The 26,735-nt window shown below is 39.4% G+C and overlaps 1 protein-coding gene across 1 annotated transcript in view; it reads left to right on the top strand.

Annotated features, from left to right (window-relative positions):
• The window catches only part of ATP13A5 (ATPase 13A5), a 103,872-nt gene that overhangs the window by 55,337 nt on the left and 21,800 nt on the right, over positions 1-26,735 (top strand). The window contains exons 15-25 of the mRNA XM_054482593.2: positions 81-158; positions 810-966; positions 3,554-3,671; positions 7,563-7,687; positions 8,466-8,626; positions 10,694-10,819; positions 11,920-11,999; positions 15,443-15,485; positions 17,138-17,247; positions 21,796-21,892; positions 23,901-23,973. Of these exons, the coding sequence (XP_054338568.1) occupies positions 81-158; positions 810-966; positions 3,554-3,671; positions 7,563-7,687; positions 8,466-8,626; positions 10,694-10,819; positions 11,920-11,999; positions 15,443-15,485; positions 17,138-17,247; positions 21,796-21,892; positions 23,901-23,973 (1,168 nt within the window). The remainder of the gene's footprint in view (positions 1-80; positions 159-809; positions 967-3,553; positions 3,672-7,562; positions 7,688-8,465; positions 8,627-10,693; positions 10,820-11,919; positions 12,000-15,442; positions 15,486-17,137; positions 17,248-21,795; positions 21,893-23,900; positions 23,974-26,735) is intronic.

The following is a 26,735-nucleotide window of genomic DNA, read 5'->3' as shown; positions in this document are numbered from 1 at the left end:
AAGTATTGTGCAAATAAGAGATATTTCTTTCTTACTATTTTTCCTCAAAGAATCTTATGAATGTTTTCATTTTATAACAGAAAATGGAAGATTGCAATGTAGACTCCTGCAAATTTGGTATGTCAAACATCATAAAACCAGGAACAAAAGCCAGTAAGGTATGATTTCCTTCTTTACATCACATAGCTCTTTCCCCATAAAACTGGTAAAACATTTCTGACTTTCACATATTTTTATAGTCCTATTATTTTGCCTTATCCTAACAGTTTCCATGGTTGGTTTGCTGTTTCTTTCATTTCTGAATTTATCTATTAATTTATTCAACAAACACTACCTGTGTACGCTAGGGCATTGTGCTATGTGCTAGCAGATAAAGAGGCTTCAAAACAAGACACACTTGGCTCTGGGTTGGAAGAACAGGTAGACTCGTAGAAAAATCAATATAGGTGCAAATAAGTGCAACACAATGTGCCAAATGCTATAATCAAGGCTGAAGAAAGAGTTTCAAGAGTCCTGACATGGGAGTGAATGCTGTTTCTGGGAGATAAAAGCACCACAGAGGAGATGACCTGTAAGCTTGGCCTGGAAGGTGATTAAGATTTCTCCAGGGGAAGGTCCTTGCAGTCCAGACAACTTGTTGAGGGAGTCACTTTAAGGCAGCCACACACACACACAAAATCAATGTTGTGACAAATAGACTACATCGAGATGTCTCTGGGCTCATTGCACAGTAAAGCCTTTTTGTTGGTATGCATTTGGAAATATCACTTAGCAGCTTGTTAAGCTCCCTGTTGTTGATGGGCTTGCAGAGTCCAGTGGAAGCCATCATCACCTTGCGCCAGTTTCCATTTTCCTCAAGCCTGCAGAGGATGTCCGTGATTGCTCAGCTAGCTGGGGAGAATCATTTCCATGTCTACATGAAGGGTGCCCCAGAAATGGTGGCCAGGTTCTGCAGATCTGAAACAGGTACTAACACTTTTCTCTTTCAAGAAGTAAAATACATTTTTTTTTTCTTTGAGACAGAATCTTGTTCTGTCCCCAAGGCTGGAGTGCAGTGGCACGATCTTGGCTCACTGCAGCCTCCACCTCCCAAGTTCCAGTGATTCTCCTGCCTCAGCCTCCCAAGTAGCTGGGATTATAGGAGCATGCCAGCACACCCAGCTAATTTTAGTATTTTTAGTAGAGATGGGGTTTCACCATGTAGGCCAGGCTGGTCTCGACCTCCTGTTCTCAAGTGATCTGCCTGCCTCAGCCTCCAAAAGTGCTAGGATTATAGGTGTGAGCCACCGCGGCCAGCCGAGACCAAATACATAAAGCCAACAAACACAGAAAGCTTCACAATCAATGAATGTGGAGCTGCTTGTTTCCTAGATAGGTGCAAAGTAGGCCCAGTAGATCCTAAGAAGCAGGGGTGATAATTTCAAGGCTGGGAGGCAGAGACTAAATATCTGGCTGTGGGTGCAGTAAGAAAAGTACAACCACAGTGGGGCATCTGGGAAGGAGACGAGATGCTAAGCTTGCATCAGGAGCCAGAATAGGGAGCTACTGAGGGTCAGAGAACTAGGGGAGGTGTGAATGAGGGAAATGGAGAGGTCTGGACGCCAGGTAAGTTCTGCAGACATGGCTGCTCTGTCACCTCCAGGGAGAATCAGATCGATGGGAGGAGAATATAGAAAAGATAAATATCTTAGAAATAAAAGTGATCAGAGTAAATTCAATGGTATTAGAGCAAGATAATTTATCATTTTATAGCAATTTCATCTTTCTGGGCCAGACTTTGAGCTGATTTGTATTGCTTTTTAGTCTTATAAACATATGCACTCTTTAAGCGGCAGCCAGATTTATAAGAATGTTGTTGCATTCAAATGAGTTCATTTGGATAAAATTGGTCTTTTGTCTTTTGATTTTCATGTAGACTCTCCTTATGATTGCTGATGGCCATCAACTTGTGCAGAGAATTCTAGATTTGGCAAATGATTCCTTTAACTTCTCTATTGGGAGTCTTTTTTTAAACCTTAGAAGTAGCCCCTTTTCTTCCGTCTTTGATCTTCAGCATAGGTCTCATTAACTCTGTCCTTCACTGATTACAACATATACTGTGTTTGTTTTGTTTCAGCTACACGGGTACAACTGAGCATCTTCTTGACATTTAAACTGGTATCTGTTGTCCCTGCTCTCTCAGTAAGGATTTGGGCCTGTCACTTGGCACTTGTTTTCCTGGCAGCTCTTTCAGCTCTTCCTGTTTTCCCAACTTCCAATCTTTGACTTACGCTAATACTATCTTCAGTGATTTCCACCACCACCCTACCCCATTTTTAGAAATAGAGAGCTAAGAACTTTCTTGAAATTAGATTCCCACCTTCAGGAATATTTTAGAATTACAGAAAGTCTGAAATGAATGGAGACAGAGAGATCTGGAACTTCTTATTTTATGGATGAGAAACTAAGGTGCAGAAGGGAGACTGAACATGACTAAGGTCCACATGGAAGTGGAAGGGAGAATAGAACTTAGTCGATTTGTCACCTAAGCTACTATACCTCCCGTTGTTCTGTGGTTCCCTCTAATACCCTTATAGGTACATTATAAATCATAAAGATTTTATAAACATAGTTGTGATTGCTGTGCTAAAACACACAAATGTTGGCATTGTGTCATCTTTCACCTAAAGCAGGAGTTGGCAAACTTTTCTGTAAAGAGCAAGATAGTTCTTACTTTAGGCTTTGCCAATCACATGGCATCCATTTCAATTCCTCAACACTGTCACTGAAGCCTCAAAGCAGCCATAGACAATGAACAATCAAATGGGCATGGCTGTGTTTCAGTGAAATTTCATTTATAAAAACAAGCTATAGATCAGATTTAGCCTGTGCATCCTAGTTTTGTTTTTTTGACCCTTGATCTAGAAGATCAGCTGTTTCTCTCATTTTATCCAAGTACCCCGGCCCTGAGGTCTGTTCTTACTGAACCCAGTTGGTACATTTGACACCCAGTTTGTCTGAGTCAGCTTGGGCTATTATAACAAAAGACCATAGACCACGTGCCTCAACAACAGAAATTTATTCCTCACAGTTCTGGGGGCTGGAAAGGCCAGGATAGAGGTGTTGCCCAACGTGGTTCCTGGAGAGGGCTTTCTTTCTGGTTTGCAGATGGTTGCCTTCTTCCTGTATCCTCACATGGTGGAGAGAGATGTGTTTTCTTAGGGCATCAATCTCATTCATGAGGGATCCACCCTCATGACCTAATTACCTCCTGAAGGTCCCGCCTCCAAATACTATTGCATTAGAGATTAGGCTTCAACATATGAATTTTGGAGGGACACATTCCATCCATAATGCAGTAAATGACCAGCGCGGCTTTGACATTTTTTCCATCAGAATAATAAGAACACACTGATGAAGTTGTTTGTGGCCTTTAGCAGCAGCTCTAAGTTTTCTGTTAAAGCACTTTTATGGAATGAAAGTTACGACAAGGTACCATGGCTGTGTCCTGGAGTCTTATTTAGACCGGCCTTCAACATGACCTTACACTTACCTCTTTCTTCTACCCTGGCAGTGCCCAAGAATTTCCCACAGGAACTGAGGAGTTACACGGTGCAAGGCTTCCGTGTCATTGCTCTTGCCCACAAAACCTTGAAGATGGAGAATCTTTCAGAAGTGGAGCACTTAGCCAGGTAAGCAACTCAGAAACTGGCACTAGAGCAGGCTCTGTGTGCATGAAGTGTGAGTCCTGGAGATGAACAGATGAACAGTTCTAATCACCTGGAAGGTTCTCAGAGACAGAGAATTAATCTTGTACAGTCCCCTGACTCAGAGATGGACAATTGTAGGTGATACTGGAGATGACTTGCTCAAGTCACAATGCTAGCTGGTGGCAGAACAAGGATGGTACTTGAGAGCTTCTGACTCCAAGATTTCCGCACTATGTTATGTCAACTTTAGTCGCAGCTCTCATCCCATCAAAACAACCAACGCTCCTTCAACCTCAGAATATTATGTGACCATGCGACTTGGGTGGCCCATACACAGAGAGGTTGAGAGAGGGAGACAGTTGGCACTTTGAAAGATTTTGAGAATCCTTTAGACATGGTTTTTTCAGTGCTCAATACTACAACACCTCCTTCGTATCTGTGAAGGTAACAAGTGCAAATTGAATTACTTATGAGAAATAAAACTCAGTATTCTTAATTACATTACAGGGATAAGTTGTCCTCATTAGAGGATAATTTATAAATTATTATTTCTTTCAACGTTCTTCAGTTTTTAAAGGCTATTTTCAAATTATCTATGAGAAAGGAGTAAAAAAATACTGTGGAAAACTGAATAGCAGAAAATCTATTTATTTCTTACATTGGATTTGTGTTGCTGATAAATGCTAATTTATATACAGCTAGCCCCTTCATGTAAAATACTGATATCCTTGGTTTAACATTATTATTTGCAACCTAAGTCCGTTGACTCTAAGTTAATTAGTAAACACAGTCCCTTCCTTACTCTGTGCTTGTTTCACCATCTATAAAATATGTAATTGGATGATCTCCAAGGAGGCCTTCAGCCATGACATTTTAATATTTGAAACAGGATCACAAAGCTCATTTTGAAATATATGAATGTCATTCTCAGATTTAACATTCCAGGTGTTAGCTATTCTTGAGCAAACATAAAGGTCCAGACCACATAGGATTTGTAATTTTCTAAACACAAATTTGAATAATCAACGTTAAGGACATGTGTGAAGAAAAGATCTATGTAGCTAGTGATGGAGTGTAGCCGTCATCCAGCTGTCACATACAAACGCAGCTGTGTTGTTTTTATATAAGAGCCACTAGTGGGATAGACATTATAAATATAACAAAATAAGAAAATGAAGATAAAATGTGCTATATTTCCAACCATTCCAGGTTTTTTTAGGGAATATCAGGAACTTATTATACTTCTTAGAATTTAGTTACTATTTTCAAACAGGGTAAAAGGATAGGGTTTTGATTTTTCTTAGAATCAAATTCTATTTAGCAAAGTTTTCCAACTAGAAAAATTTCAAACTTCTTAAAAATTGGAGTCATAATGGGGAAGTAGACAAGTTTTTTGAGATGACTTAAAAAGTCACCCCAAACTAAAACAACAGGATAAATATTCCTTCAAGGCTCACCCCCCTTCACCAGTTTAACAAATTTGTATTGAACTTAACTGTATGTCAGACACTCAAGGAATTGAGAATTTATTTGGAAGTGAATAAAATAAAATCCTTGCCCTCATGAATATATCCTAGTTGGGGAAATAGATTAGAAAATAAACCCATAAAATATTGTCCCACTAGTCGTTCTTAAATGACCTGAGGGGGAAAATATAAAGTAAGTTAAGAGGACTTTTTAAAAAAGACAGAGAATGTCATTTTGCTTAGGTGATCAGCAAAGTCCTCAGAGGAGCAACATTTTAACAGACATCTAATAAAATAAGAGAGAAAAACACGCAGATATCCAGAGGAAGAGCATTGCAGGGAATAGAAATGGTGGGCACAAAGGCTTTGACACAAGCACTGCTGGGAATGTTGTAGGGTAACAAGCAGCCAAGTGCCTAAAGTAGTGAACAAGAAGAAGCATCATAAAATAGAAACAAAGAACATTTGCCTGTTTTTGCTTTTGTTGCCTGTGCTTTATGTGTCATAGCCATGAAATCACTGCCAAGACCAATGTCAAGAAGATTTCTCCCTATGTTTTCCTCTAGTAGTTTCACAGTTTCAGGTCTTATGTTTAAGTGTTTAATCCATTTTGAGTTGATTTTTACGTATGGTATAAGATAAGGGTCCAATTTCATTCTTTTGCTGGTGGATATTAAACTGAAAAGCTTTGCACAGCAAAGGAAATAACAGAGTGAAATAGCAACCTCTAAAATGGCAGAAAATCTCTGCAAACCATATATCTGATAAGACATTAACATCCAAAATGTACAGAGGACACAATTCAATAGCAAAAATCAATAAATAATCCAATTTAAAAATGAACAAAGGCCCTGAATAGACATTTCTCCAAAGACGTACAAATGACCAACAGATATATGAAAAAGTGCTCAACTTTACTAGTCATTAGGGAAATGCAAATCAAAACCACAATGAAATACCACCTCATACCTGTAAGGATGGCTATTTGAAACAAAAACAAAAGAAAACAAGTGTTGACAAGGATATAGAGAAATTGGAACCTTTGTAAAATGGTACAGCTGCTATGGAAAACAATGTGGAGGTTCTTTAAAAAATTAAAAATAGAATGTTTTTAATTTTTTAAAACATTGGATCACCGTGTGATCCAATGATCCAAAATCCCATTTCTGAGTACATATCCAAAAGAACTGACATTGGGATCTCAAAGAAAGGTTTATCTTCACCTTTTTGTTCATTGCAGCATTATTTATAATAGTCAAGATATGGAGACAACCTAAATGTTCATCAGTGGATGAATGGATTTTAAAAACATAATATGTACATATAATGGAATATTACTAAGCCTTAGAAAAGGAGAAAATCTTGCCATATGGGACAACATGAATGAAACTGAAAGACACCACGCTAAGTGAAATAAACCAGTCCCAGAAGGCCTAATACTGTGTGATCCTACTTATCTGAAGCATCTGAAATAGACATATTCATAGAAGTAGAGAGTAGAGAGTAGAATGGTGATTACCAAGGGCTAGGGGGAGGGGGAAATAGGAAGTTGTTATTAATGGGTATAAAGTTTCAGTTATGCAAGATGAATACATTCTAGAGAAGTGATTTTAACACACACGCATACACACACATAAAACAGGGTAGAAGGAAACTTTTTGAGGTGATGGATATGTTTATTACCTTGATTATGGTAATGGCTTCACAGCTGTATGCATATTGTTCAAATCTATCTCCCTGTAATCTTAACACCATGGTGCACAGCAAAATGAACAAAGATCAAAAAGTTCTTGGCCCCCAAATTTACTTTTTAAAAAGCCACCCAAGAATCATTCCATTTCAGAGGAACGTTCCTACATAACTAATGCAACCCAGCTGGACTGTAAGCCATCACTTTCAAATTATGAAAACTTCAGAGCCCCGTCTGATGCCAGTAAATATTATTCAAGGCGACAGATGGAGACTAAGATGAATGACACTGTATTCAACTACTACTATCGTGTCTTGTATGTATGCAGAATGCCCTTAATAAACGCCACATAAACTGAAACGATTGCAAGCTCAAAAAAGACAAAGCTCTGAGAAATTAAAAAATAAAGTATATTTGATTAACATATTTAAAAACCAACAGAAGAGTTGGAAGATAAGCACATTGTTCTTAAAAATAAAGTTGGAAACTGGAAAAAACAGATTTAGAAGGGGTTGCCTCTAGGAAGGAGAGGGGTGAGGTGGTGTGGAGACACAGACTATTGGTTTTCATTATAAGCTTTTAAGTTCATTTTGGTTTTTAAAATGTGCCTGTATTGCATTAATAAAACTTATAAAGAAATTTTTAAAAGAAGAAATAAATTGAACTATTGAGCCTACATAGATATACTTTAATATTGATTTTCTCCTGAATACAAAGAGAAAAAGTGGAGTCAGAGTTAACATTTCTGGGACTTCTTATCATGGAGAATCGCTTGAAAAAAGAAACCAAACCGGTCTTGAAGGAACTGAGTGAGGCCCGTATCAGGACTGTGATGATTACAGGTATGTATTTGTTTCTAGGGGCCTGGCAAGTTGATTATATCCCAGGCATAAGAACAAGATGTGTGAGCTGAGTGAGTTCATGTGTCAGAGACAGGGAAAAATGTTCTGTTGTCGAATTTGTTACCCCGTAGTCCCTTACCTGAAAACATGTGCAGCTTCCCTGATAGGACCAGAAGCTTTGGAGGTAGGGACCATATCTCATCCTCTTTGTCTAATAACTACCACTCCTAGCCAGGATCTGTGCAGTGCCCCAAGGCTCACAGTAAATGAGCAAGAATGGGTGTGTTCTCATCAAGAAACCCAGTGATCCCTCTGCATAGAGGATTGAGTCTCTGGTTGATGGTCCTCTAGGGCAGTAGGGCCAGGCATGGTGTATGATCGTCAAACCCAAGCATAGCCTGACCCTGTGTGTTCTTTGCTTAGTTGGTTTCCAGATCCCGTGGATGGTTTTATGCTATCAGGCTGAGATCATGCTATATTCTCCACTAAGAGTTGTCTGTCTTCTGAGGATTAGTCATAAATGCTTAAGTATTTCTTTATTAATTCACACATGTTTTGAAATACACATGGACAGGATATGATGCAGAATATGAAGAGGGAGATGGGAACATAGTGTTTGCCCACTAGGGGCAGTCTACAGCGGAGAGGAAGATAAAATAAGGCAGAAAGCAGTAAATGCCCTCAAAGAACACCAAGCAGAGTGGAAAATGGAGACCTCAGTTCTTGTTGCTGAGGGGAGGTTTGTACATACAGCAAGCAAAGTTTCTTTGTCTTCTAGGTGATAACCTTCAAACGGCCATTACTGTTGCAAAGAATTCTGAAATGATCCCTCCAGGCAGCCAAGTGATCATTGTTGAAGCCAATGAACCAGAAGAATTTGTTCCTGCCTCTGTGACTTGGCAGCTGGTGGAGAACCAAGAGACTGGACCTGGGAAGAAAGTGAGCAAATGTTAGAAGGCCCCTCCGTGGGCCTAGACTGATGGAATACAATCCTGGCACTGCTCAGCCTTCTCTCAACTCCAGGAGTCATCTCAGTAATAATCCCTCACATCTGTCCAGAGTTTGACAGTTTGCAAAGCATTTCTGCCAGCTCTGGTTGCCTAGGAAAATCACCTGGGGGAGTTTCTAAGCTTCCAGTGCAGGCTGCACCAATTAAATCAGAACCCCTGGGGTAGGAGCTGGCATCAGGTGCTTTTCCCAGCGATTCCAGTGTGCAGTCATGGCTGAGAACTACTGATTTATACTCATATTTTCCACTTGGTCATTAAAATAACCCTATGCAATTGGGCAAACCATTAATTTTTACAGATGAGAAAACTGAGGCTCAGAGCAGTAAGATTGCCCAATACAAAAACTGGTGAGTTGCAGAGCAGGAAAGCAGACTTAGGCCTATTTGATTCCACACGGATCCATGGGCATTTAGATCGTACTATACCTATGACATGAAGCTAACAGAGGCTGGGCTCCTCTAGATAGAAAGCTCCCTATGCTCTTGTGACAGAATAGCTTTTTCATATGACGACAGTGGGCTGTAGCCTTACATTCCATCACTAAAGGTAACACCCATGCTTTTGTGTGAATTCAAAGATACAGCCCTCCAGGTGATGAATTACAAAAATGCTGCCTTCCTCCAGGCTGACCAGCCTTTCAAATTGTTAAGTATAGAGTGGGCCTTTGTGCAGTCAGGAGTCTTTGTGCAGCACACAAACTGCACAGCTGTAAGAGGTGGGTTAACTTGCTTCAACCTCTAATTGCATGGGCTGTGAAAGATGACAGCTCTCCCTCTGCTCTCAGCAGATTTCTGGTGCTTATTTCCTTGTGAACCTACTTGCTTCTACATCGGTGCATGCTGCCTGAATTTCACTGCATGCTGTAACCCAGGTCCTTTGTGAATTTTAACTAACAGTCCACTCACACTACTCATTCACGAATTTAATGCCTCTGCTGAAATTTTAGTCCCCACCAGGAGAAGTTGTATCACAGTTTCAGGCCTTCCTCCTCTCTGGGTGCCTCCACCATACTTCCTCTCCCCACATTCCCAGTGCAAGCAAAAGGAATTCCTGCCCTTGTCTCAGGAGGGATGCTTTAGAACATGTCTTTTGTTGGTTATTTTGCAATAGGAGATAGAAAGGGAGGGGTGTGTCATCTTGCCTCCCAATTCAGCACAGCAATTTTTTTTCTTTCAAATACAATGCTTTCCCTGAGATGAAGTCATCTGATGAATAAATTTTTCTCACCTCCTGCAATATTTGAATTTAGAGTCCTAAACACAAATGGAAGTCTCTCTGAGGAATGTTGCATGAAAAACCATGATTAATTATTGATATAATGAATGCACAGGCTTTCATCAGATGCTTTCTCCCTAACTGGGAACCAGGTAGGGCTAGAACCAAGCCAGAGAAACACCTTGACAGGTGAAACGTAGGAGGGAAAGGGTTTCGGAAAAGGATTACTCCTGCAGTGGGATGGAGAGTATGGAGGAGAATCTGGGAACCATGATAGAAAGAGTTACCTGTTGAGGTGGGGTCATAACAAAGGTCAGAGGCTAGGTCCTAAAAGGAGTTAGGCACTGAAGAAAGAGTGCCTACTTTACAGTGAAGACAATGAGGATGATTTTGGAATAAGTGAATGGTAAGAGATCTTAGAAAACATAAGGTTGCATGAGGAGGAGAAGGAAGAAGAGGGAAGAATTTTCCTATTCTTGTAATAACTAATTGGGACCTAAGAATAGTTACATTTCTTCAGTAGACTGACATCATACATATTATCTCCCAAGACAGGATCCAGAGTACCATACTGTCCAAGTATCATATGTTTACATAATCTTGGGGGGAATGTTTTGAGTGTTTTTTCCTATGGGTAGAAGTGCTGTAGGCAAGTTACACATTATTTTGTTGCTGACCTTCACACTGTTAGGCAACATGAAAACTCTTCCTTCAATAATGCATAGGAAAGCAGAGACACTCCTTAGGAGTCAATGTAGAAATTATGCCCTTTTGATTTTAGGAAACCTACATGCACACTGGAAACAGTTCAACCCCTCGTGGGGAAAGAGGAAGCTGTTACCATTTTGCAATGAGTGGGAAATCATACCAAGTGATATTTCAGCATTTCAACAGTTTGCTTCCAAAAGTAAGTACTGAAGAAATGAAGTGGTTTGTTTTGCTCCCCAAATTAGCGAGGTGAAAGCAGGAGGAGAGTATTGAAAACAATGATCACTGAGGTTGCCTCACAGTTAGAGAGTAAACACCCCCAAAGGAGTACTGCTCCTGAAAAAGTTTTCTGGCCCTTTTTATGCCTTCTCGGTCCCAGGCAGACCCACGACCTCCCATTCAGAGTTTGAGTTCTAGTACCTTCTCTCACCCCTGTGGCCAGTTCAGCCTTCCTCCTTCTTTCCCTCCCCACCCAGGGGAATGGCAGAGTTCCAAACACGCTGCTTGTTTTGAGGGCCAGCTTCTCTCTGAAACTGACCAGCTCATGTCAGGCTAAGCTCTATTCCCCTTCCTGTCTGGATTCTTAAATTACAGCAAGAGGAAACAAAAGCCCCATGGTTTATTTTCAGAGTCATTTGTTATCTCGTCCTCTGTGTGTCCTGTTTTAAAATAGTGCTGTGCAGGGTTGCACTGTCAACGTGCGGGAGATTAATGGAGCACAAGGGGAGGGCAGCAACTATCTTTTAGCAGTGTCATGAAAATTCTGTCACCCTAGCAGTCAAAGACCACAGAATCCAGACCCCAAAGGCTTCTAGAAAGCTCTTAGTTCAGTTCAGGGAAAGCTGAGACTCAGAGAGGTTAATCTGCTTGTCTAAGGTGTGCACAGCTAGCTGGCACAGCTGAGAATAGAGCCTTGTTTCTCAGCTTCCAGCCTTTCCTCTGTCTATGCTATGATTATGGAGATGGTGTCTATCAGGAAAGAACTGTGTTTCCTCAAGCATTTTTATTCCATATGCTCTTCTGCTTCTTAGTTACTGTAGTATTATTGATTAGTGGTCACCCCATCTTGGAAAAATGGTCTGGGAAAAAAAGTAATGGAGTTGTGATGGAAGACTTTAAGTGAAATTTCAATATTAAAGTGTTAAATCTCCTTATTTCCCTTCCTGGTATTGGTCTAATGACATATCATCCAATTCTGTATTAAATTAATAACCAGGAGTGATTTTTCAGGGCTGTTCTTTTATTTTTAAAAGTTTTCTTCTTCCCAATCATATTGCAATGGTTGTTTTTTCTTTTTAGATTCTGGTGAATGGAACAGTTTTTGCAAGAATGTCTCCTGGGCAGAAATCAAGCCTTATTGAAGAATTTCAGAAATTAAAGTAGGTGTCATGGCATCAAAGAACAGTATCCTCATTAACTATTGCTACCTATGGGTCAACAATTCAGGTGTGAGTCAGAATGACTATTATTAAAAAGTCAAAAATAACAAGTGTTGGCAAGATTGCAGAGAAAAGGGAACACTTATACACTATTGGTGGGAGTGTAAATTAGTTCAGCCATTGTAGAAAGCAGTATGACAATTCCTCAAAGAGCTAAAACAGAACTACCATTTGAACCAGCAATCCCAATGCTGGGTATACACCTAGAGGAATATAAATCATTCTACCATAAAGACACATGCATGTGACTGTTCATTGCAGCACTATTCACAATAGCAAAGACATAGAAGCAACCTAAATGCCCAGCAATGACAGATTGGATAAAGAAAATGTGGTACATACGCACCATGGAATACAGTGCAGCTATAAAAAAGAATGAGATTATGACTTCTGCAGGAACACAGATGGAAATGGAGGCTATCATCCTTAGCAAACTAACGCAGGAACAGAAAATCAAATACTATGTGTTCTCACTTATAAGTGGAAGCTAAATGATGAGAACACATGGACACAAAGAAGAAAAACACAGATATTGGGGTCTACTTGAGAGCAGAGGGTGGGAGGAGGGAGAGGAGCAGAAAAAGTAACTACTGGGTACTGGGCTTAATTCCTGGGTGATGAAATAATCTGTAAAACAAACCTCCGTGACATGAGTTCCCTCGTATAACAAATCTGCACATGTTCTCCAAACCTAAAATAAAAGTTAAAAAAAAGGGGATTAAAAAAAATTCAGGTGTGGCTTAGCTGAGTCTTCTGGCTCAGGATCTCTCTCAGAGATGTAACCAGGTGTTGGCCATGACTACAGTCAATAACAAATGTTGGCAAGATTGCAGAGAAAAGGGAACAGTTATACACTATTGGTATATTGGTATATTGGTATATTCCCCACTCAAGCACTGCCTTGAGTGGGGAAAAAAAATCTCTCACCAGCCTCACTCACATGTTGTTGAATGCTCAGTGACTCATGAGCGGTTGGACTGAACCTCAGTTTTTCACTGGCTAGTGGACAGAAGCCAACCTCAGTTCCTTGTGACAGGGGCCATTTCATAAGGAAGCTCACAGTGTGACAGTTGACTTCTAAAAGAGTAAGCAAGCAAGAAGAACCAGAGACAGAGACAGCACACAAGACAATGTTGCTGTTTTTTATATACCAGTCTCATCACCTTTGCTGTATTCCCTTCCTTAGGAACAAGTCACTAGATCCAGCCCACTTCCAGGGGAGTGGATTACACAGAGCATGGATGCCGGGAGCTGGGGATCACTGAAGGCCATTTAGAAGTTGCCTATTCCAGAGAGCATTTGTTCTGTGGTCCATAAGGCATATATCTTAGAGAATCCTCCCGTGCTTAGATGTAGCAGAAATAGTGGGGCAGGTTGTATAGCTTAGAATCAGAAAAATGGGGAAGTAGGTGAGTTGTACCCTGGAATTATTTTAGGTTGGTCCATTAGAAGATATGTGAATAATTTCTGGTCCTCTTAGCAAGAGGTGAAATAGCATTTTCCCTTTATCTGGCCCCAGTAGGGAAAGTCAAGAGAAAGTCCTTTATTACCCCCTTCAAAAATAAAGATGACCAAGTTACATTATAGCGAAATGGTACTTCTTGAGACCAGATCTACCTGTTGCTTGCTGGGAATGTAACAGTTTGGGGCTGCAGAGTCTAGGAAGTGAAAAGGAACATAGGGTAGTGAATCTTTAGATGATGGCTGGTGAGTTGTTGGTGAAATCAGGAGACACCCTTTTACTGTTAGATTTTGTTACCCAAGCATTCATAGGGAAGTCTTAAAAACTGCCTATTAACTTCCAGAATGCCTGAGGCTGGCTAAGTAACCAGTGACTAAATGACTATTTCATTCACATGATCATTACATGATATTGCTGAAGAAAGTAATTTTACCTTTTTCAAATGCCTGAGAAATTTTGCCAACTAAAATGCCTAATTTTGAAAAGCCATATGCCCCTTAAAAAATGAATTCAGGAAGATATACACTGTCTCAGAATGAGCTGTCTTCTCAACATCCCAATCTTCCTCCTCATGCCTTTGTCATTGGCAATGTGCGTAAGGCTGTCTGCATTCTCTTTCTGAATTCAGGGAATACTAGAAGATGATAAGATTCTTGATGTGATATAGAGACTAAATGTGTGCTTTAAGCCTGAAAAAAGGAGCCATTTTTCAACAATTGTGGGTAGTCATGACATGAACATATATAGCATGATTATTTTCATCTACACAACCCAGTATCGGATTGAACCATAGCGGTATGCCTACATTTGACTTTTTTTTTTTTTTTTTTTTGAGACAGAGTCTCACTTTGTTGCCCAGGCTGGAGTGCAACAGTGCAATATCGGCTCACTGCAGCCTCCACTTCCAAGGTTCAAGCAATCCTCCTGCCTCAGCCTCCCAAGTAGCTGGGATTACAGGAGCGCACCACCATGCCCAGCTAATTTTTTCTATCTTTAGTAGAGATGGGGTTTCACTGTGTTGGCTAGGCTGGTCTCGAACTCCTGACCTCAAGATCCACCCGCCTCAGCCTTCCAAAGTGCTGGGATTACAGGTGTGAGCCACTGCGCCTGGCCACATTTAATTAACTATTTTTGACCTATAAAAGTGGTTCTTTCTTATGCATTAACTAATAATAATGAAATTCTAACAAAACTTTATTTTTTCTCCTTATTGATTTTATAACTCTGTTTTTAGAAAAATGCAGCAAAGTCTTTAAGAATATTGTCATTTATCAATACTTATAATGTATAACTTATAATAGAAGGCAGGCAGTGTCTTACATCTGAAACTCCTTTTCTTTGGCAGCCGTATTAATTTTTACTCTTCTATTTGTATTGTGCTTACACACCAAACTGATATAGATGGAAAACATATCTTATTTTCACCCTGACATGCATCAAAAATATGAATATATGTCTCTAGTTATATCTATTAAACTGTTTTTGAAATTTCTCATCCTAATATCTGAACTGTAAATGCTCAGCAACAGTCAGTGACTAAAACGCAGCTGGACTGGGTTATGATCTCTGCATTAGGTTGTGTGGGAAGTGCTCTGCTCATGACTGCATACTCTTAAGCTTGGCCTTGGTGCGTATCATCAAGCAGGACTTCTTTTAAAGTGTGCGATCACTGTTTTGCCAATGTCCTTGGTTATATCGCTACCTTTTCAATGTGATTGATTGAAACAACTTAAATAATGCAACGGCCTTTTCCCTCTGGGAATATGTCTCTCCAAACCATTTTTCTTCAGCCTGATTTCAGGTGTGTTCAGGGGACACACACATACACACAAATCACATGTGACTTAGTTATGATGGAAAATATTCAAGTGAACTGTTCATTTTTCTCACCTACTAATCCTTCTTCTCCTGTCTCCCGCAGTTATTATGTGGGCATGTGTGGAGATGGAGCTAACGATTGTGGGGTGAGTAGAAATGGCTTTTGCTCAGACAAGCCGCCCACTAATATCCCTCTGGAGGACCTCAGGCTCTCCTGGGGTTTGTCTCTTCATCCTTCCACCAGCAACCATTTGATTATTTTGCTGTTTATATCCACCTCTACCTGAGTGTGTGGGTTGGAAGCGGAGGGGAGTAAAGGGAGATGAGACACTTCCGATGCTTTCTGGAAACTCCTAGAATAATAAATACAAAGGAATGCTACTTAGACTCCCATATTTCAGGTTCCAAAGATGGAACTTTACAAGTCTATCTGCTTTAAATCTTTCCTGTTATCAGTAATGAAATGATTTCTCCGGCAGGTGATTTCTTCCCCCCTCCCAAGGTCACACAACTGATAAAGACTCAATGAAACAAAGTTTGAAACTGATGATTAAAGTTTTGAATTATATGTAAATTATATTTATTCCTGCCAAACTTTCATTCTCTGGTTAGTTTTTAAAAGTTTGCTTCACCCAGAACTCTTTCACTCAGTAAAATCCTAGACCAAACTAGTTATTTTATGCTGTAGAAAAAGCTAAATAAAATGATTCTCAGCAAATTATTTTTCATATGCAGTAGAAGGGCAGTGAATGTTTTATATTCTGAGTTTTAAAGACGTGAAGGAAACAAATAGTCTACCTTCAAGATTATGTACTTAAGGAAATATTTCAGTAGCTGATTTATGGGACAAGAAGTGAGGAAGATTTCTTTGTATTTCCAAAGCTTCTTAGAGATATAAGATCTTGGTATTTGTTTTATTTCTCTCTTAAATATTATTTCCAAATTTCTGTGAAAACTATGTTTATAGCTAGAGATTTATTAAGATGTTTTTTGCTTTATGTTTCATGAGAAAAAGCTAATTTTTAGTCTGTTCTTTCAAATCTAGAATGCGTATCCTCTCACATTAATTATGTGGAGTTTAGAATAAAACAAAAAATCAAATGCTAAAAGGGACATAGTCTCTGCCTCCTAAAGAGTTCATTGTCTGATGAAGAAAGAATCATGAATAAAACTAACCTTAACATAAAGTAGATGTTCCTAAAGTATATAATAGAGATACGAAATAGAGATCAAAAGGAAGAAGAAAATGTCCTAATATTTATTAAACCTGAATCTAGTATGTACGGCTCATGGTGCCAGGTACCCTGTAGTTCTATGGAACTACAGATATATAAAAGTTCATTTAATGCCCACACAATTCTTATAGGATCGGCCTAGGAATTCTTTCACCTTTGTTCATGAAGATTCCCACCAGGTACAAGAACTGAAATGGTGAAGGTCCCCAACCAACGTCCATCCAAATTCTGTCATCTTTTTAATTGACTTTTTGAATGAGGGCTTCCATCTCCTTTTCACATCTATACTCCCCACAGGCAGGGCCCTTGTATGCACATGCCCACGTGCACACACGCATGCATGTACACACACCACTTTTCTACCTCTGGGTCATTGTTTAGTTAGTGACTTTGTGGATCAGGGGAGAGAGGGCACTCCAGGTGGAGGGACAGCATAAACAGAGACCCAAAGATGAAAGAGTATAGTGTTATACCTTTATGATGTGAAGAACAGCCTCTTGGTGTTTTAAGAGGTAAAGCCTAACCTGAAAAGTCATGGGTGAGACATGGGCTTATCATTCCAGGCTTTGAAAGTGGCTCATGCAGGCATTTCATTGTCAGAGCAGGAAGCATCTGTGGCATCCCCTTTTACCTCTAAAACAACCAACATCCAGTGTGTGCCTCATCTCATCAGGTAAGTCATTTTTTCCTCTTCCACCCCTATAATCAATGGGCCCATTGTCTGGCTCTGCAGACAGAATTCAACTACAAGCTAAAGTGATAAATGCTACAACAGAGGTATGGGTGAAGTGCTATTGGAGAACTAATGAAGAGGGCCATTACTGTTACTCAAGAGTGCTGGTAAAAGCCACAGAAAAGTGACTTTTGCTGAGCCTTAAAGGATAGGTGGGTATCATGTAAACAGTTGAAAGCTTGACTTGCTGTTTTAAAACTAATTGTATTTCTTGCTTTTTCTCTCTTCTATTTGGTATGTTGGATGCTTCCTGTAATATTTCTCTCAGGAATTTTGGATGGATGAGGAAGCAGAAAGGAAATACTTCATTAGATAGCTTCCCTAAATACTATTACATGTCTCCAAAATGCAAATTAGTAAATATCCAATATCTTTTACATAAAAGTTGATTGACAGTGTCAGGGAAGGGGACGTGATATGGTTTGGCTTTGTGTTCCCACCCAAATCTGATCTGGAGTTGCGGTTCCCAACCTGTTGCCTGGTGGGATGTGACTGGATCACGGGGGCAGTTTCCCCGATGCTGTTCTCATGATAGTGAGGGAGTTCTCATGAGATGTGATGATTTTTAAAGTGGCAGTTTCCCCTGCGTGCTTTCTCTCTCTTGTCTTGTGAAGAAGGTGCCCACTTCTCCTTCACCTTCGCCATCATTGTAAGTTTCCTGAGGCTTCCCCAGCCATGTGGAATTGTGAGTCAATTAAACCTCTTTTGTTTATAAATTACCCTGTCTCAGGTGGTAATCTTTATGGCAATGTGAAAATGGACTAATACAGGAAGGCGTTAAGAGACGTTTATTTTCACAGCATGCTTCCCTCACGTCCACTCCACTCTCATTTCTGATCTCATGTCTACTTATATTTTAAATGTAGTTAAGAACAAAACACCCGGTTTTATGTTTTATTCATAAATCTGATTTCTCTGTTGTTTCCTATAGCACTTAGGGATAATTTCTGGGCATTTTCATGGGCAGTGATCTGAAAGCCATCGCCAGATTTTGAGATTCATACAAAAGACAGCCATGAAGTTCCCCAGCATGTCCTTTGGTGCATCAGAATAAACAGGTCACTGGCAGGAATCACTGACCTAAAGGTAGCAGGTCTAAAATTCCACACCCCTGGTTGGCTGCATATCAGCAAGACAGCTTTACACAACACCCTGAACACTGGGTGTCTGCACGTGTGTCCTTTCACACCCTCAAACATGATCACTTCCCCTGCCTCCAAAGCAGCTCCTCTTCCCAACTCCCACTTTCCTTGCTTCTAAGAACAGTTTACTCCTTGGAGTCTGCCATTGAGGTTCAGACCCTTAGAGTGCATTTAACTCCTTCCTCTTCTTCACCCATAACCAAACAAGCATTATGTTTTACTGATTTATTTTGCAGAGTATCTCTAAGCCCTTTGGTTACTATCTCTAGTGTCTTAACCTTGGTTTGTGTCATGGTGACTACACGATGATAGTACTCAGAACCCTTGCCTTATTTTATGCTTTCCTTTGTCAATACAACTCATGGAGCTCTTTACAAGTGTGCTTGGAAATGTAAAGAATGAGAGAGTCTTGCCCCCGGAGAATTTACATTCCAGCAAAAATTGTGTGTGTGTGTGTGTGTGTGTGTGTATGTGTATGTATATGTGTAACATGTTACATATATTTACATAAATACATATATACATATATTTGTATGTATGTATACATATGTATATATTATATATGTATGTATACATGTATGTATACATATGTATGTATACATGTATGTGTGTATACATATGTATGTATACATGTATGTGTGTATATATGTATACATGTATGTATGTGTACATGTATGTGTGTATATATGTATACGTGTATGTATACATGTATGTATGTATAGACGTGTATGTATATGTATACATGCATGTATGTGTGTATACATGTATGTATGTATACATGCATGTATGTGTATATATGTATACATACATATATGTATATGTATACATATATACATATACATATATACATATATATACACACACACACACACACATATAAACGAAGTGGATGTGGGTCACATCCCATGTGGATTGCTTCTGCCCTGACCAGAGGAGGCTGAAGGAGAGCTGGTTTGCTGAGGTCCCACTCTCGCATCACGTGCTGCTACCTCACGTTGTTTTCTTTTAACCTGTCATAATCCACCATTCAGAAAACCTGTTACAGCTAAGACCAAATTTTTTTAAAGGAGAAATATCTCCTTTACATATATACATATATACATACATTAACATATATACACACACATACATGCAAATATATACATTATTTATTGGGTGTCTCTCTTGCATCAGGCATGTTTTATACACACACATACACACACAAAATTATATATATACAATGTCTGATGCATGGGAGGTGCTCAATAAATTTGCTTGAAGTAAATTAATGTCCAAACAATACAGCAAATGTTCTGGCAGTTGAGTGTGAGAACTCAAGCCAGGAGGGAAGGTTTCTGTAGGGGAGTTGCAACTTGGAAAAGTGGGTGAGACTTATGTAAACAGAAAGGAGGTGAGAAGGAATTCCAGGTGGGGAAAATGCGGCAGCCATGTTTAGACACAGTGTTGTAACTGGAGAATGCGGGGGCCAGTTGGCGCAACTGGGCTAGAAGACTTCTCAGATGAGAATTGTGGTGGTTAAGCTAGAGAACCAGATGTGGAGGCCTTGCAGGGAGTTTGAGCTCCTGGATAGTAGTGCAAAGTGCCTACTTGATCCATTCAACATGCAGTGGCATTTGAACTTCAGATGCTCCTCCTCATGCATGTGGCCCAGTGCATTTATGAGTGCAGTGTATTGTTACGGAATACAAGTCATGATGTAAACTTTCTCCAGTGGCAGATGGCTCAGTAAGACTCCAGGGTAGAAACTCCTTGCTTTTATATTTCATAGACTCATAAAAATTAGATATGGTTCAGCTCTGTTAGGTTCATTATCCTTTTTTTATCCTTGATGCATACTTATTCCTGAGAAAGCACTCCAGAGACGCAATGAGATACAGTTTTAGATGCATAGGTTTAAATCCATGGATTTTCATCTTTGTCTTTTGAAACATGATTTACTTGTTGCTATAGTTCAGGTCCTTTAGGGCAAAGACTGCGTCATAGTGATTTTTGTATCAAGCATTATGCCTAGCACTATGCTGGGTATATCAGAGCATTCAGTGAACGTTTGTAGAATGCGTAGATAAATGCATGAGCTACTTAAAATTCACAATCATTAGGAATAGCAGTAATTTTGGAGGCCCATTTATCCTTTACTTAGAATAGTTTCTTGTACTTTCCTTTGAATCTGGCTGTCTTAATTTTCCTGGAACTATGCACGATTGCAGAAAAAAACAATGAAATCACAATGTTTATATCAGACTTGGGAAAACGATCCATACTTCACATGCTTGCCCCTTCTCAGCTTGTCTTCTGCTCCATCCTTGGTGTTGAAAACAAACGACAGCACCTCACAGCTTGGTAGAAAATATCTTCCCAAAGTATCCTGGCCTCTCTCCCACCCTTGCCTTCTCATTTTGCCTGAGATAAAGTGGTTAGTAGTTTCGCTTTTAGGTTGTTCTTTTCATGTCCCTGTTCTGTTGACCACATCTTTGAGCAGAGCAGGTGTCCATGTTACTGGGGACTAGAAATGAAGTGGATGTGGGTCACGTCCCACGTGGATTGCTTCTGTCCTGACCAGAGGAGGCTGAAGGAGAGCTGGTTTGCTGAGGTCCCACTCTCGCATCACGTGCTGCTACCTCACATTGTTTTCTTTTAACCTGTCATAATCCACCATTCAGAAAACCTGTTACTGCATTAATAGCTAAGACCGAATTTTTTTAAAGGAGCAATATCTACTTTTCAAGCTGCATTTTTTACTGTCGTCTTGATCTCTTGATCTTTATGGCCCACTCAGATTATTACCCTGGGGTCTTCCCACAATATCAAAGCCAACGTTACCCATTTCATCTCAAATATTAGAGTCATATTCACACTTTCTAAAATGTCAAAGCACCTATCCTTTAGCTTTATGTCTCCAAGGACCTCTAAAGCACACACAATGCAATTCCCAGGAAGCATGTATTGTTAAGATGTAATGAGTCACAAGCAAGTCAATGCTTGACATTTTACACCTTATCATAATGTTGTATTGTGTTTATAATACACATGGTAATCTTCTCACTTCACTGAAAGCTTGTTGAAAATGAGGAGTGTGCCTGATTCATTTTATATCCTCTATGACTCTTAGCATAATGCTGGTACTTCATAAGCCCTAAATAAAAGTGAGTAAATGAACCGATGAGTAAGGTAATGATTGAAGGAGAGAATGAATGAATGAGTGGTTAAATAAATAGGAGGATGAATTCATGATTAAGTGAATGTATGTCAACAGGCTACTAAAAATATAACTCGTTTTAAATATACAAGAAGTTGGGAGACATCTATCATACATAACCAATTTTTATTTTTATTTCTTTTTAAACAGAGAAGGCCGAGCTGCTCTGGTTTCATCCTTTGGAGTATTTAAATACTTGACCATGTATGGCATAATCCAGTTTATCAGTGCATTACTGCTCTATTGGGTATGAACCAAAATCATTTTGTCTCAGTTCTAATTGCATTTATGTCCCTAATTTATTATTCAGGGTGTAGCTCCTATACAAGATTTAATGTTTTATAAATAAATGACATTTCTCAAAATTGGTGTCTGCAAACTCAGGAACCTAGTATAACTGTGCATGAAATGTGGAACCAGAAATAAGTAGATGTAGATGAGTTTTCTAGTGTGTTGTTTTTCTCTTGGTAACCTGAGACTCTTGACCTCTCCAAACCCCTGTTTCTTCTTTTGGAGTATGAAGAGAGCTTCAAAGCAGCCTAAATATAATTCAGCAGGAAATGGATGAGTCTCCAATTGTGGAATATTTTCAACAGAAGACTAAGAAGAGATAAAAAGGAAGAGAAGCTGTTGAATTTGCTTTTGAAGGACTAGAATGCTAAAGACCTTTCACAATGGACCCTTATTCCTGAAGGTACCTAGAATTTAAACAGTCAGGGATATCATTAGTAAAGAATCAGAAATTCTTTGAAACTAAAAAGGACTCAAAATTAAATGACGAAAATAGCCATTTAAAAATTAATTAGCTGTACGGAAGAACTATGTATAGGCTAAAAATAATCTTCATTAGTCCAGTGATAGCGTGTACTACAGTAAAATGATCCAACAGGCTCAAGGAACACTTCAGGAGGGATTATTCTATTGCTTTCCTGGGAGGTTTGAGAAGTGAATCAGAGGGCCACAAGATTATACCATCCAGTGGGCTATTGCTTGCAAGGATCACACACCGAGGGCTCAAAGGCAGCCTGGTGGGAAGAAACAAGAACTGGACTGGGAGTCAGAAAACCTGGATTCAAGTTCTTCATCCAAAAGAACAAATTAGGTCTTGCCTTTGGCCAAAACCTGCCTCTGGGAAGCTGATTTTTCACAGCCCTCCATAGTTCCATGAAAGCTTCTCCTAGAAGAAAAACTAAAGCTGCGGTTGGAAATTTCTTCCTGCTCCATCTCATTCTGAATATATAATTTTACCACTCTCAGGTGAAAAGAAGAGGAAAGGATAGGAGAAAGAAAAGTAAAGAAGACAGAGGAAGAATTGGAGGTTGACAGGGACACTGAGGAACCAATGGCAGCCTTTCAAACATGTGAAAGCAGAAATTCATTTCCAAAGCCTCCATGGATGGAGGTAGAAACCATAGTCCACTCTGCAGCCATTCATTCTAGTGATCTAGACCTAAATAAGAGTGTCGCAGAAAAACCTTAACCTGGTACCTTCTGGGACTTGGATTCATTCTCTGAGAAGCCAGCAATAATTTCCAAGTGCATAAATCTGGTCTGTAATGTGCTCAGAACCAGTTTATAGTTTAGTGCTTCGTCGACAAATATGAAACAGATAAACAGACCTGGCTGCAAGAGATATTGCAAGGCAACTTCCTGGAGAGTAATGATTGGACTTTCATGTCTAAATACTTCAACTCTATAATGTGAACTTGAAAGAAGTTCTGTCTACCACAAACCTTAAAAATGCAGATGTACCAGACTGAATTCTGCAATGGGCTTACTTAGGGTAGGAGCCTTTGTTCAGTTCGTGAAAGTGAATGGACTCCAAGAGACCTATGTTGTAAACTCATACCATGGGTGAGGACGGAGAGCAATGCCTGTTGAATGAATTGCACCTTCACTTCAAATTTTAAGTATAACATTTCTGAGGGAACATTCAGGCTTTAATATCTTATGTTGAGAATTCAACTGCCTAGGCTGAGACTACAGCTGTCAGGTAATTAATGCACCCAATAGGAGGGTGGTTATCAAATAATTGACTTTTGTCGCTAATATGAAGTAGGTTAAATGCAGGGAAAATAGTCGTCTGGCCTCATTCTATACAATGAGATGCTAATAATTTTAGGTTAGTCATTTTCTTCCTGAAGAGGGGAAAAAAGTAACAGCTGCCTCCTAACGACTTAAAAAGAGTGTAGGGAATAATAAAAAGGCTACGATGGCAGATGCCACATTTATATTTGCTTTTGTTTCTTTTTCAGCAACTACAACTCTTTGGAAATTACCAGTATCTCATGCAAGATGTAGCCATTACTTTGATGGTCTGTTTAACAAGTAAGCTCTTTAGCAAAGAAAACTGTATTGTTTTTATTTATCTATGAAATTCTAGAAACAGTCACACAAAAAGGAACTTTTGAGAAAGAGGCACCCTTATTTCTAAAACCTCATTATTTACAAATTTTTTAAAAGTGATATTGGGAGTAAGTTGAGAGTTGAAATCCCAAGACTTGGCATTAAAACATTCTGACAATAAATAGGTCTTAGTCACAAAAAATTGTCAATGTAGTCCAAGTTCTTTGTAGTTTTATGTCTTGTACATAGAAAAATGAATACAAAATCTAGAAACGGAATTTTTTAAAACCCAAAGGTCACTTTCCATTATTCAGCTATGCTTCACATTGACATGAAACCAGATTTTTGCTAGGTCTTTGATGTGTGAGAACAAATGCTAACATTTTATTTTAGCAGAATTCTCCAAAAGCAAGGTGTGGCTTCCAACAGCAGCTATTGCTCATTTCCTTCCTTTGAGATGACACTGATAAAGTATTTCCTATCAAGGAACTCAGGGCTTGATGCTAACTCTTAATAAGTGATAAAGGTGACTGCCTCACCAGAGAGCAAGGAAAAAGAATGGCATTGTCATCTCTTTTTCCTTGCTCAACAATAGGCATGTTATGAAAAATAACAGATAAAACATCAGGCAATGTAGGATATTAATAACTGAGAATTTCATGTAGCATCTTAATACATAAAACTGATATGTTTTATGTATCAACCCAATGACTGAATTTATCAGTATCAGAGATATAAGCACTAAAATATCAGTTTTGATTCTTAGGGTTGAAATGTCTATTCATAGTTCATTAAAATATTTTTCTACATGTTATTAATATTCATATGACTGAATAATTTTGAATCAATGAAATTGCTTCTACAGTGTTGGATATTTTAAGCAATGTGCATGATTTATTTGTGAATGATGCTAAAAAGAGAAGAAAACACCAAGAGGTTTCAAGAAACAAGCTTTCAGCCAGCAGCATGGAGGTGAAGGCCATGGCTATTGTGGCCTGTTTTCGTGACCTCTGGCTAACTGTCCTCATAGAATTGTGAGGATCAGATACAATGATGCTGGTAAAGTGTACATCACAGCACAGGACACACTGAGCACTCATTACAACGTGAATCATATCTCCTCCTTTTCCTGTTTTGAGAAGACTGACTAGCTCTCTGAGCACTTGAAGAGCATTAGAATGTGTACAGGTAGACCAGTGTCATTAGAAATCCAAAAACATGGATGATCTTCCTAGTTCTAGTCTTGCCTCAGACTTGCTATATGACACTGAGCAAGTTATTTGGAGCTTTTGCACACTTAATTCCATGATATTAGTTATGTGGTAATGGGGCTGCTTAAATCTTTCCCACGGCAATAGCCTGTTGAGCCTCATGCCAGTTGGTAGCCCTGGGAAACTCAGTCTCGCATCTCAGAATGGGCTCTATGGGAGTTCTGGGATGACTCACACTGGGACCATTATTACCACTAGGAGAAAAAAAACCTCAGAAGGGTGACGATAGACCAGAAGCATAACATGCTATCAGAATGACGGCACTTTAATTATTACTCAGCAAACTGTAGCTAGTAAATGGGCTAAACTCAAGGAGGTTGGTGAAGGAGAGAGTAGAGGCAGAAACCAGCTACGTTTGTTAGTTTTTACCCTCTACCTGCAAACATCCTATTGTTTTCCCGTCTCTGCAAACTTACTCATCCCACAGGCTGATCATTTCCTGGTCAAGTCTAGGTATTAAGATGATCTTATCCTTAGACATGAAAAGTCCAGGTATTATAATTATTACTTCACATTTTCATCCAATTCAAAGCTTTTCTTCCCTTACATCAAGCCTGAACTATGGGCTTGGGGCAAGCAGTAGATGAGAAGGCCATGGTCCCTTCTTCACTTCCCTTGAGTCACCTACTCTCCACCCCTGTTTCTGGGGAAGAAGAGCAACAAGAGCAAAGGACTTATTTTTATGATTTTTATGTTCTTTTTTTTCTGCTGCAAATTTTAAGTTCCAGGGTACATGTGCAGGATGTGCAGGTTTGTTAAACAGGTAAACATATGCCATAGTGGTTTGCTGCACAGATCAACCCATCACCTAGGTATTAAGCCCAGCATCCATTAGCTATTCTTCCTGATGCCCTCCTTCCTCCTTGTCCTTCCCAACAGGCCCCAGCATGTTTTGTCTCCCACCGTGTGTCCATGTGTTCCCACTGTTCAGCTCCACTTATAAGTGAGAATATGCAGTGCTTGGTTTTCTGTTCTTGCATTAGTTTGCTGAGGAACAAATGGAAAAACACTCCATGATCATGGATGGGAAGAATCAATATCATGAAAATGGCCATACTGTCCAAAGTAATTTATAGATTCAATACTATTCCCATTAAACTATCATTAATATTCTTCACAGAATTAGAAGAAACTATTTTAAAATTCATATGAAACAAAAAAAAAGTGCATGAATAGCCAAGACAATCCTAAGCAAAAAGAACAAAGCTGGAGGCATCATGCTACCTGACTTCAAACTCTACTACAAAGCAACAGTAACCAAAACAGCATGGTACTGATACAAAAACAGACACAGAGACCAATGGAACAGAATAGAGAACTCAGAAATAAGACCGCACACGTACAACCATCTGATCTCTGACAAACCTGACAAAAACAAGCAATGGGGAAAGGATTCGCTATTTAATAAGTGGTGCTGGGAGAACTGGCTAGCCCTATGCAGAAAACTGAAACTGGGCTCCTTCCTTACACCTT

The sequence above is a fragment of the Pongo pygmaeus genome, chromosome 2 (genome assembly GCF_028885625.2).
Source record: "Pongo pygmaeus isolate AG05252 chromosome 2, NHGRI_mPonPyg2-v2.0_pri, whole genome shotgun sequence".
Taxonomy (NCBI): domain Eukaryota; kingdom Metazoa; phylum Chordata; class Mammalia; order Primates; family Hominidae; genus Pongo; species Pongo pygmaeus.
The sequence above is the reverse complement of the archived record's forward strand: the minus strand, read 5'-3'. Positions and strand labels throughout refer to the sequence as shown.